Source organism: Zonotrichia albicollis, chromosome 1 (assembly GCF_047830755.1).
Source record: "Zonotrichia albicollis isolate bZonAlb1 chromosome 1, bZonAlb1.hap1, whole genome shotgun sequence".
Taxonomy (NCBI): domain Eukaryota; kingdom Metazoa; phylum Chordata; class Aves; order Passeriformes; family Passerellidae; genus Zonotrichia; species Zonotrichia albicollis.
The window spans coordinates 141,418,721-141,432,028 of NC_133819.1; the positions used below are offsets into that span (position 1 = coordinate 141,418,721).

The window sequence follows — 13,308 nt, forward strand, 5'->3', positions numbered from 1 at the left end:
CGGCCCCCTCAGCACAGGCCCCGCCATGGAGAGGCGCTGGCGCTGCCCGCAGCTCTGGAGCCGGGGAGCGAGCGGAGGCAGCCGGCCGGGGGCGGCACAGCCGGGCGGCGGGCAGGTGAGGCGGGCCGGGGGCGGGGAGCGGCCGGGCGGGCCGGGGGCGGCAGCCCTGCCCAGGCGCTCTGTTCGCGGCGGCTGCCCCGGCGCGGGGCTCGCTCCGGCCGCAGCAGCCCCGGCCCAAGTGTGAGCGCGGGGCAGGAGGGGACGGGCTGGCTAGCGGGCTACTGTCGGGGCGCTGCCCGGAGCGGCCGCTGAAGGCGGCGTTCCGTGGCGTGCCCTTGCCGGCGGGTTTCCCCTGCCCCGACCCAGCGGCTGGCGATGATCGCTGAAGCGGAGGGGCCGTCGCGGGCGGACGGTGCCGGCGCGGACAGCACGAGGTGACGCCGCCTCAGGTACCGCGGCTCCTCCGGCATCCTCGCGAGTGCGGGCGGCGCTGGGCTGAGCAGCACCGCCTGACCTCCGCCCAGCTCCAGGCACCGCCCGAGGCAGCGGGGACGGCGCGGTGTCCCTGGCACGGGGGCCAGAGGCAACATTCCGAGCCTGGCGGGGCAGCCTTCTCTGCAGCCGTGTTGTGATTTTGATCCTGGAGAGTGTGGGCTGCTGCTGGCAGCTACAGGATGAAGTCGCCTCCCTGCTGCATGTCTCTTTCTTCCCAAGCATCCTTGGAGGAACCGGGGAGTAGCACATCCCTGGGTTCGCTGGAGTCCAGTGTTTTCTCTAGTGAGGAAGAGCAGGGGCCCCTGCTCCAGAAGGTCATTCCCTCTCTGGACTGCTTTACTATCAATGTAGGAGGCAGCCGCTTTGTGATGTCCCAGCAAACTTTGTCTTGCTACCCTGACACCCGTCTTGGCAAACTGGCAGTAGTGGTCTCTGCTGCCCGGGACGTGGCTTCTGGCCTCCTTGAGCTTTGTGATGATGCCAACCTTGTGGAGAATGAGTATTTCTTTGACCGGAGCTCACAGGCGTTTCACTACATCCTGAATTACTACCAGACAGGGAGGCTGCATGTGATGGAGCAGCTGTGTGCACTCTCTTTCCTGCAAGAGATCCAGTACTGGGGTTTGGATGAGCTCAGCATTGATTCCTGCTGCAGAGACCGGTGAGTTGTGGGAAGATGAGGCTTCCTCATCTTGTGGATTGTGGGCTAGATGAGTTCCACATCGACTTTCATTCAGAGACCCTCAGATGAGAGATCCAGCAATGGGGATAGGTGAGGCAGCAGGAAAAGTTGTGTGAGTTGAGCCCCAAGTGCAGTGGGTGGAGATGTGTTGGGTGAGGTCACAGTTACCACTTACTGTGAGAAAGGTTGCTGGTGAGGTCAAGATAGTGAGACAGTAACAGGAACAGGGTCTGGGATGTCCTGTAGTGGCTTCAAACTGACCCTGGAAGCTCAAAAGGTTGAAAAGGACAATGCCAGAGATGAAAAGGGTTGTGAAAAGAGAGATGCCCCTTCAATCATTCAGTTTAAGGTTATCATAGAGGGATTGGATGTGGAGTCAGACACAATGCTGGGAGGGTTTGGATCCTGCCCACCTGCACTTTAATTTTGAAGGATTTCCAAATCCAAGCTGGAGAGGCAGGAGGGGGGCTGGTCACCTGCCAGGCTGAGTGTGGGTGGCATGGCTCCAGGAGGAGCCTTGAAAGGAAGCATCGCACGTGGATGTTGCAGCTTACAGGGAGGGGGCAGCAGCAGCGGGAACATGGCTCGCTGGAGACAAATTATACCAGGCAGTTTGGGAACGAGGTGGGCTTTGACTGAACCACCCCCAGGATGTTTCTGTTAATTCTATTTGCAGTTAATTTCCCACCATATTCAATGTTACTGGTTTTGGTTTTTTAGTATTGAAGAAATGAATTTTCTAAAGAGGGTAACTGCTATTTAGCTATAGCAGTTATGTCAAAATTATTAGAAAGAAGTAATACCATCTCAAAAAGATATTAGAGGTATCCTACCCTAGTATGGTTTAGTTCTTCAGCTGAGAAGATTGGAGCCTAGTTTTCAAACCTTTCTTCCTTTTCTGGTAGGTGTAACTGAATGCTCTTACTACTTTAGTGATAGACAGAGCTACAGACCTTTTTGACATATGCAGGACTAACTGTATTGAAGACAAAATTGTACAACACCTTTGTCTAAGGCTTGAACTTGACAGCAGTCAAAAGTAAAGATATGACAGAAAAATATTTTTTTAGTGTACTTTGAGTGTTTATGATTGACAAAATTCCACTTTAAATATACTCTTACTCTGACAAAACACTCTATGTATTTATAGTCTGTAAGTTTTACTCTGTACAAATGTTTGTCCACTTTCTGTGAGAGCTGATATATCTAAAGAAAGAAAGATACCTTGTCATCTTTGTATTGATCAGAAGTTTACTCATGAACTTCAGTTTTACTATTGCATATATGGACCAGTGTAATAAAAAATGGCATACAATTAAACAAATTGAGAACTGTTTAAAAACAGAGGATGTGGTTGTGCCAGGATTGCTTCTAAGAACTCATGTCAGTCGTGCTGCAGATCCTACTGTGGTCAACATGTTCCATATAAATAAATCGCTCTCAGTAAAATTATTCTGCATATAGAATGTGTCACTGATGTGAAATGGGGTAATAGAAGTGTATCATTCAGCAGAAACATGCTGCTGGGGCTCAACAATACAAGCCATAGGCTTGATATTACGGTTTTCTGAGCTCATATAAGGTAAACTTTAATGTGTATTCTTCTGACTTGCATAGTAAATGATAAGACAAGCATCTGCCTATTGGTATTCAAAATCTCTTGGGGGGTGTTCCTGGGCAGGTACTTCAGGAGGAAGGAGCTGAGTGAAGCCTTAGACATCAAGAAAGATGCAGAAGAACTGGATGCCCAAGATGAAGAAGAGGACTTTTCTGGTAGCCTCTGTCCCAATGTCAGACAGAAACTTTGGGAACTTTTGGAAAAGCCTGGCTCCTCTGCAGCAGCCAGGACGTTTGGCACCTTGTCCATGGTTTTTGTTGTTGTGTCAATTGCCAACATGGCCTTGATTTCAGTAGAGCTCAGCTGGCTGGCCCCAGCCCTGCTGGATGCCCTAGAGTACGTGTGCATTGCGTGGTTCACAGTGGAGTTTGGCCTGAGGCTCCTGTGTGCCCGAGATCGGTGCCGCTTCCTGAGGAGCGTGGCAAACATCATAGACCTCCTTGCTATTCTGCCTTTCTACATCACCCTGCTGGTCGAGAGCCTGTGTGGTGGTGAGAGCTCCCAGGAACTGGAGAACGTGGGGCGCATTGTCCAAGTGCTGAGACTTCTCAGAGCCCTAAGGATGCTGAAGCTGGGAAGACATTCAACAGGTATATTTTGGCCATGGCTGTGATACTTCTCAATTTCACTGCCTACAATAGTTGTCCTGGGCACAGTCCTCCATTTTGTGTATGCATTGCGTTACACAATCTGTTAGCAGTAATGGCTTTTGAAGATCTTCCTTTTGTACATTGTAGTTGAGTGATAAAGGCCTTCTCCAAAAAATTTTAGCTCTTCAAAAAGCTTTGCATATTGTTTGCATTGAACATTTACATAAACAGACCTCAGTGTTGCATGCTGTAAATCATCCACCAGTCATTCATAGTATGATAAATTTTAAAACATATATATGTTGATTTTATTAGGGAAGAAGCAGAGATCATCAGCCCAGGCTTTTTGTATGTTCCAAGGTCCACTAATGACAGCTGTCACAATTTTGTCTGTTTAAAAGCATATGTAAAGAATGACATCATGATTTTGTCCATGTCATAGATCCTGAAAACAACCACAGTGGAGAATGTTTCAAGAAAACTGCTTAAAACCTTTGGAGGTGATGTGTTGAGGGGCTCTCTGGCCCCGTGGAACCCACTGGTATTCCAGTGGTATGAGGAGCCCATCAGGGGCTGCTTAGGCAGGGGGAGCTGGGTGCAGGGCAGAGCTGCAGTGCCAGATTGAGCCAGCGTTCACCAGCTGGTCTGGGGCCCTTAGTGCCCTGGCACTCCTGACAGGTGAATGAACAGCAAGCAGGGGTGGGGTGTAAGGTGAAATGCATTTCTGTGAACCATCTTGTTTGCTCTCTCTGGTGAAAGGAAGGCATAAAAGTTAACACTTTCCAGTGGGAATTTATCTGAGAAAACTGGAAAGCATTAGAAAGTGTTGAATTTCCTCTTGCATTTCCCCTGATTTTATTACTTCTTTGTAGCATGTGCATGCCTGGCTATATGAAAGAATAAAAACTGTCTTGGCATTTTCAAAATGATTCTGTTATGTACCCACCTAAATCAGTGGAGAATATGGTGCTGAATTTTACAGAAGAAATGTTCAGCCAACACTAGTAGCTTTGAAAAATTAAATCCCAATAGTAAATCATGATCTCTGTCCTGCAATATTAGCTGTTCTGAAGACAGTGATGACCGTTCTTGAAAAGCACCCAATGTGCCTTTTCAGAATTTCCAGCCATGAAGCAGGAATGGTTTGATGCCTGTCCATATTTTTGGAGAGCCCTCTCTGTAAACTGGCCCAAATTCAGCAGGAGTTACAGTGTGCTCACAGCAGCAGAGTGTGTCTTATTTTTGTAACCACTTAAAGGTAGCAAACCTGCCTGCCAGTGGCAGGGAGTAGCTTTGATACTACTTATAATCATAAGCATAGTCATAAGTGGTTTGGGAAACATCTTAATCTTACTCTCTGCACTAGATTATGCCTATACTGATGCATAACAGTCCCTTAGAAAGCAGTTGAGAGAAAGTTTGTAATGATTCAGTCTGGCAATTTTGCTTTATTACAAGTTTTGCAGGGTTTGGTAGAGGTTTTTTGCAATTCTGTTACCCACTTTTGATGGTACTTGTAATGTGAATGCCATCCTCTCTAACTGTGTTTTGAAAATAAGAAAAATATTTTATCTCTTCAGGGCACTTTTGTGCTGACTAACAAAATGGTCATACAAAAGTATGTTAATTCAATTTAAGTTTCCAGTTAAATGCAATTTACTCTTACAGAGTGAATGTGTTCATCCTGTCACTCAGTTCTGTGGCTCTATCAGCTTGAAATCAGATGTTTCAGATATTTGTATAACTGCTAACTTCAGGCAGACATACTTTCAAGGGTGGTCTAAACACTTAGGTTTATATATTCTTAAATTAATTATTCCATATTTACCACAGTTTACATCACAATATTGAGTGATATTGAATTTAATAGTACCATGTCAGGTAAAAGTGAATTAATTTCATAAAAATATAGTATCGTGATCTGGAGGTGTGCTGTCTTCTTTTTACTGGAATCAAAATGCCAGTTTCAAGGTACAAGAAGAAACACATGTATCAATTTAAGCCACTTGGAGCAGTGTTACCATCATTGTCTTGCTTCTTTGGTAGGTCAGTTGCTGCCTGCTTAGTTCCAGAGTGTTAAAGCAAATCTGTATGACTTAAATGTAGAAACTCACTGTTTTGATCTCCTGTCCAAAGTGTGTTTATGTGCTTCTAAATACTTCCTTTACCAGAGCTCCTAATACAAGAGCCTCATATTTATCATGCATAGAGACCATTCTCCTTGCACATCCCTAGGCAGTACTGATAACCTCAGTGTTCAGGGCAGCTCTCAAAGCTCTTCTTGCTCTCTTGCCTTGAATCTGACAGGTGCCTTCCAGTGAGGCTTCTCTCCAACTTCCTACACTCTCAGACCTGACAAAGCTTCAGGTACTGCTCAGTTATTTCATGTGGCAAGATGAATACAAGAGCAGAAGATTTGTGTCTGAAGCCAGCAGCTTCTCTTTCAGCAAGGAGGGGTGTTCACAGCCACAAGGAGAACACCTCTGTGGTACTTTATGGAGCCATAGCAAAGCTGGGATCACAACAGCAGCCTGGCCCTGCTGTCAGGGGCAGGAATGAGTGAGGTAAAAAAACATCAGTTCTTTTCTTCTCTTTCAAGAAATAGCAACTTAACCCTTTCTGTGGGACAAGAACAAGAATGAAAATAAGAAATGAAAAAAGTAATTTCTGCCCCTTTGGAAGCTGAAGCCAGCTCACTTGAGGGATGTGATCTTAAAAACACTCAGGCTAGACTGGTGTGAGTGTGCAGCTACTTATGCTAAGTACTGTACTTCATCAAGGAACCACTGAGAAATCAGTAGTACCTCTGTCCATAAAATGTGTGGCTAGAGGGCAAGACAACTCCTCTGATATAGCAAAATTATGTATTTTAGTAACTTCAAGAATAGAAGAGAACTGAAGCTGCATTTGTCATGTTCTCAGATGCTCCTCAGCTGTTGCCTTGCCCCAGGACCATGTTTCCAGGGACCTTGCTGGTCTCCTCTGGGAAGCACATACAGAGGGACTTCTTGAGGAGAAGTAGGGTATGAGCATCTTACTTGCAAAGGCAATGAGCATGTCTTTGAGAGAAGACCATAGCATATTTAAGGCTGTTGTGCCTCTAGAGTCATGTAAAGTTGAAACTTCAACACTTTCTGTGTTAAAACGTTACAGTTGTTTAAGCACTGTGTAAACTGAAGCTTCTGATTATCAGCTTGTATTGCCAAGTCACTTTGGACAAAAAAGAGATAGAAGTTGACCTGCATGGCAGAAATGCTTCCTCTTCCTCTTACCAGAGCTGGGGCTGCTTGCCAGCCTCACACCAACTCTTTTAAAGCACCTTAACACCTTCCAAGCATGAGTAATCAAGCTGTCACAGCTCCTGGCAAGGAGTTCCCATGAGAAGCTGTAAGACTTGCTGAGGTGTCTGTGCTGGGACAGCCCTAGTTTGGCCATGTGCCAGGACTCAGAGACATTTTTAAAAGGTACAAAGTAATATAGTAGTATACTTTATACATGTCATTGCACCAACTGATTCCCTTTGGGATGAGTTGTGGAGTCCAGTAACTTCTCTGATTCATGGATTTGCCTAGTAATGTTTCCTGACTTCATTTAAAGACATGAATAATTATATCTTAATTTTAGATTAGTACACTAGAACTAAAAATAATAAAAAGAAAAAATCAGACCCTGAACAGTTAGAATAACTAGTCATAGGAAAAATCAGAGTGTCATCATTGTGATACAAAGATTTAACAGTTACTGTTCTTTTCCTCCTTATTTTAATCTATTTTATGTGAAATATTTGCTTTTTATTTTAGCTACAATACTATCAAGATTCATCATAAGGTACAAACTCTGGCTTTTATAGTATTCATTTATGCTTTGAAAAGAAGTCCTACAGGGGTAATTTTAAATTGTACCTTCTTCCTAGCTCACCTGAAAGGACTTACTCTTCTGCCTTGTTCAGTAGGAAGTTTTACAGGGCAAGGGCTCATAGGGTTCCTTGGAAATGAGAATTTGATCTGAGTTCTTGCAATTATCTCACAGAGCTTTTGCTCTGCTTATATTAATGTTTCCAAAATATGAAGGCAGTCATATTTACAGAGAAAAGATTGCAGTGTTGTATCTCATTCCCTTTGTGTTAAAGATTTAATCTATATCATTGTAATAAACATTCTACAGATCATAGTTATAGTAATGTAAGATCTCAGTATGGGTAAGTTCTTTACTGGAGTTTGTAGCAGATAGCATTGGAAGAAAACTCCAACATTGCCTCCAAACTCTACTGTGTACCTCCAGTTTTGTTGTACATAAAACTTCTGAAATCCATTAAACCTGCAGGGGAAAAGAAAGAGCCAAAAGCAAGAAGTGTTAACATCTTGTTGTTTGAAATTGTCAGACAATCAAATTCCCTATAACAATAACGAGCACATGAAGTCTGCAAGCAGAGGCAGAGCCTCAGTAAGCTGTTTTGCAAACACTAGTTTAGTGAGAAATATACCTGTGAAGGGTAATTCATAGGCATTATGTTGTTCTCATTTATTAGAGAAAGCATCTCACATTTTTTAAAGAACAGCATTAAAAACTAATCCAAAGTAATTTAAAAGATAATTTCAGTCTCCTGTGTGCCTCAGCTGAATTGGTACCCTGTTATCTTCCTTCTTTCTTTCTATGTGCAATATTTATCCATTGCACTACTTTTGGATTTACTTTCTTGCTAGCTTTTGTGGGGCAGTCTAGCCTAGAAGCAGTGGCTCTAACAGGAATATAGGGGGTTATGGAGAGTGGTCACAGACTCGTGGGCAAAAGGACTGATGCAGAACATAGTCAATTAACAGGATTCATGCTTGCATTGAGAGGATATGCTTTGCTGCTTGCTTTGCTACCTTGAGTTTGGCACAAGTGCAGCTGTTACTGGAAAACCTTTTGGTTTTGATCTCTACAGTGCAAGGTAGCTTGGGCAGAAGGAAGAAGGGTCAAAGAGAGTCTGTGACAATTACAAAAGGATTGAAAACAGTCCTCAAAGAAAAAGTTGAGTGAACTGAACTGGGGTCTCACTCAGCAACACAAATTTGGTAACTAGGGGATCTTGGATCCAAGAGAAAAATATGACATTGGCTGGAAAACAGAGGCTTGGCACATTTAGTCTCCAAATATAAAGCAGGTGTTTTTAGTGTGTTTTTAAGTAGTTTCAAGTGGTACTAGATCTTCTCTTATAGCAAATTAATAAATCAAGATAGTTTAGTTTGTCTAAATTATATGTGTATATAGTTCAGATGATAAGTAATAAGAATTCCTATGGTCTATATTAAGAAAATACGAATGATGTCAGGTGTTCAATCTCTAACACTGTGATCTATTTATGTAAATCACTTTTTCTCAGCTTCTGCTTAGAGCAGCGCCTCTTTTTAGCCTACCAGGGTCAGTGCCTCATTAGACCAGAAGAGAGATGTGGTGGTCAGAGGCCATTATGAGCAGTGACCGTGAAATAAGAGTGTTTTCAATTCATGGTGAAGTGAGGAAGAGGTCAACAAAACCTCTAACATGGATTTCCAGCAGGCAGGACTTGGCCTGTTCAGGACACTGGTTCAGAGAGTCCCTTGGGAAACAGGCCCTAAAACAGAGGGCTCCAGAATGGCTGGACATACTTTTAGAAAGAAGTCTTAAAGGCTCAGGAGCAGGCAGTACCTATGTGCCTTAAGGCAAGCCAAGGAGGAAGAAGAGCAGCCTGGAGGAACAGGGAGTTTCTGCCAGAATTCAGAGAAGATAAGAGAGTTTATGACTTTTGGAAGAAGGAGAGTAACTTGGAAAGAGTACAGGGATTTCATTAGGTCATGTAGAGAGAAAATCAGAAAAGCAAAAGCTCAGCTAGAACTCAATCTGGCCACCAGTGTGAAAGGTAGTAAAAATAGGGTTTATAAATACATTACCAACAAAAGGAGGGCCAAGGAAAATCTCTGTCCTTTATTGGTTATGGAGGGGGGTAACATTATCACCAAGGATGAGGAGAAGGCTGGGGTACTTAATATCTTCCTTGCCTCATTGTTTAACAGAGAGAGTGGATATCCTCATGGCAGCCAGCCCCCTGGTAGACAGGGATGGGAAGCAGAATAGACCCCTGCAATCCAAGAGGATGTAGTTAGTGACCTGCTGTGCCACTTAGACACTCACAGTTCTATGGGGCCACATGGGATTCATCCTAGGGTGATGAGGGAGCTGGCAGGATGGCTTGTCACCATGCTGGCCGTCATTTACGCCTTCATTGACCAGGGAGGTCCTAGGTAACTGGAAGCTAGCAAATGTAATGCCCACCAACAAGAAGGGTCAGAAGGAGAATCCAGGGAACTACAGCCCTCATCTTGGTGCTGGGGAAGATTATGGAACAGATTATCTTGAGTGTGATCACATGGCAAGTACAGGACAGCCAGGGGATCAGGCCCAGCTCTGGGCTTAGGAAAGGACAATTCAGCCAAGGCTTGATCATCCTGATCTTTTATGACTACATTGCCTGCCTAGTGGATGAGGAAAAGGTTATGAGTGTTGCCTACCTGGATGGCAATAAAATCTTTGACGCTGTCTCCCACAGCATTCTACTGGAGAAACTGGAGGCCCATGGCCTGAACAGATGCTCTCTTTGCTGGGGTAAAAACTGGCTGGAGGACTTGCCCCAGAGAGTGTTAGTGTATGGTGCCACATCCAATTGGTGGCCAGTGACTAGTGGAGTCCCCAAGGCTCAGTATTGAGACAAGTCCTGTGTAATATCTTTATTAATTATCTGAATGAGGGATTCAGGTCAGTTTGTAGACAACACCAAGTTGGGTGGAAGAGTTGATGTGCTGGAGGATATAGGAGGGTTCTGCAAAAGGATCTGGACAGGCTGGATAGATGGGCTGAGACCAACAGTATGATGTTCATTAAAGCCAAGTGCTGGGTTCTGCACTTGCATCACAACAGCCCCTGTTGCAGTGCAGCAGGCTGAGGGAAGAGTGTCTGAAAAGGATCTGGGTGTGATGAGCCAGCTGTGCCCAAGTGTCCACAAGGGCCCAGGCATCATGGCCTGGGTAGTGTGGCCAAATGGACTAGGGAATTATTTATCACTCAGTACTCAGCACTGGGAAGCCTCAAATCCTGTATCCACTTCTGTACCCCTCTCTACAAGAAAGACATGGAGGTGCTGGAGCACGTCCAGAGAAGGGCAATGAATCTGGTGAGGATCGAGAGAGTAAATCATATGAGGAGTGGCTGAGGGAACTGGGGTTGTTCAGCCTGGTGAAAAGGAGGCTCAGGGGGAACCTTATTGCTCTCTGCCTCCTACCTGAAAGGAGGGTGTAGCTAGGTAGGGTCAGCCTCTCCTCCCAGGCATCAAGCAACAAGAAAAAACAGCCTCAGGCTGTGCTGGGGAGGTTCAGGTTGGACATCAAGAAGAATTTCTTCATGGAAAGGGTGGTTAAGCTTTGAAATGGGCTGCCCAGGGAGGCGATATAGTCACAGTCCTGGAAGTTTTGAAACAACTGGATGTGTCACTTTGTGCTATGGTTTAGTTGACAAACTGGTGTTGAGTTAAAGGTTGGATTCGATGACCTTGGAGGTGTTCTCTAATCTCACTGAATCTGTGATTCTCAAGACATGTTCACCCACATTCAAAGAAAATATAAAGCAGTCAGCCTTTAAGTAAGAAATTTTTTGCAAAGATATAATGACAGCTACATGAATCAACCTACTGACAGCATTTCTTATCTTTCAGGCTTGCGGTCCCTTGGGATGACTATTGCTCAGTGCTATGAGGAGGTTGGCCTTCTGCTTCTTTTCCTCTCTGTAGGAATCTCTATATTTTCCACTGTGGAGTACTTTGTTGAACAAGGTGTGCCAGGCACAACTTTCACAAGTGTACCTGGTGCTTGGTGGTGGGCAACAACTTCCATGACAACAGTTGGTTATGGTGACATTAGACCAGACACTACCATTGGTAAGGTAGTAGCCTTTTTGTGTATACTATCAGGAATACTGGTTTTGGCTTTGCCAATAGCTATAATAAATGACCGTTTTTCTGCCTGTTATTTTACTCTGAAGATAAAAGAAGCTGCTCTTCGGCAGCGTGAAGCTTTAAAGAAACTCATGAAGAACTCCTCCAGCGATTCAAATATCAACGTGAATTTGCGAGACATATACGCACGCAGTGTCATGGACATGTTGCGGTTAAAAAGCAGAGAGAGAGCAAGTACAAGGAGCAGTGGTGCAGATGAATTTTGGTTTTGACTTTGGGTGTGATGATTTTTGGTTTTGGCTTTCAAGTTATTTAACCTTGTGTAGCACATAGACTACTTCAGAAATTTAGTATTAAATATCTCTTTTTTTATTATTTGCCACACAGTGTATTTGCTTTTCCAGGTGGAGTTTTACTTACTTGGACAGACTGAAATATCTATTGTACACAAAAGGCAGAATTCATAACATGGAATCTTTCAAGGAACTCTAAAACCTGCTTTCAGGACTGGATCATGGTAGGTGAGATAGGAAATAACGGATCCATAAAAGTAAAACAATGATGCAAGCATTTGTCTAATGTAAATCCCTACTAATGTATCATAATAAAGTCTTGGTGAAAATTGCTACAGTGTTTTGAATTTTAAACATCTGGTTTTTGTATTTGCACTTGAAGAACAAAAGTCAAAGTCATTAAGGAAAACTGAAAAGGGAAGTCTAAGAAACAGAAATATTGATTAAATTTAGGATGACATACCTATAACTAGCTTAATCTTGATCCCCTTTCTTATCTCCATCTTCTATGAAAAAAAGTCATTCTGGGGTAGCATGAGGGTTGGGGGGAGGGAGGAGGGGGTGGGTTTGGAATTTCCTCATTTACAGAGAAGCAAAGGGCTACCAGATACATAATGGATATTAGGAGATAGATGGAAGTATCAAGGAGATGAGAGATCTATAGCAAAGTATGAAACAGTCATTAAATAAGTGCCATAATATAGAACAACCATCTGCAGTTGCTTCAGAAGTTGCAGGAGCTAATACAGTCTTTGCAATACAGAAATAATTTACAAACTTAGTTTAAACTATGTCTTCTCTATATGTTTTGATTCCCATAACTTATTTTTGTAGTTAAGTCGTTTTTGTGCTCAAGTAAAGTCACCACTGGATAACAGGAGAAGCAGAAATTGTAAAAGATAACAAGCTAGTGATTTCTCTGTCTCCCATTAAAATTGTAGGTATTCCAAGTGAACCAGAATTTTTAAAATATATTTATCTTCACTGGTACATTATTAGAAAAATGCTTCATTAAAATATTTTGTTTCAAAGGAAAAATGAGCACTTTTTGGACTGAATACTTACTTTATGTAGTCATCAAGGTAAAAACCTAAAATAATCAAAGGTATTTTTGGTCTAATTTCTCACCACCCACCTCTCCAGTGGCCCAATACCACTCTTAGCAAATAAAGCTTTTCTTTAATATAATTTCACTAATCTAAACTATGACAGTCCCATAGAATGCATATAACTCAGCTAGTAGGTTAAATTTAAAAATTCACAAACCTCTCACATTTCACATTTCTTTTGGGCAATATAAATACTGAAAAGACACATCTATTAACTGTGTGTTATTAAGTTTTATCTATTTATGTATATTGAAGGCTTAAATTACATTTAAGCATATATGAATGGGTGGAATCACCCAATTTTAATAAACATTGAATAATACTTGTTTTGAAATACGAGTGTGTTTTTCTGTTATTCTCTGTAAATAATGGTGTAAACATAATATAGCAACCAAGATTTTCAAGGCACCTTGGTGCAAACTTGTAGGAGGGAGCAGTCTGTAGGAGTGATGAGGGGTTGCACGGTCAGGACAGATGGAGACAAGAGGTCTCTGAAGCCAGGTCATAGAACTTGTGGTTTATTGCAAAGGGCCTGGGCGCAGGGCCCTGCTGGGA

At 43.3% G+C, this 13,308-nt stretch overlaps 1 protein-coding gene across 1 annotated transcript; it reads left to right on the plus strand.

Moving 5' to 3' along the window:
- Positions 1-385: 385 nt before the first annotated feature.
- Positions 386-13,016, plus strand: KCNV1 (potassium voltage-gated channel modifier subfamily V member 1). Its single transcript, XM_005479561.4, has 3 exons — positions 386-1,156; positions 2,859-3,385; positions 11,112-13,016. The coding sequence occupies exons 1-3, from the start codon at positions 675-677 to the stop codon at positions 11,621-11,623; spliced, it is 1,521 nt and encodes a 506-aa protein (XP_005479618.2). The 5' UTR covers positions 386-674; the 3' UTR covers positions 11,624-13,016.
- The last annotated feature ends 292 nt before the right edge of the window (positions 13,017-13,308 follow it).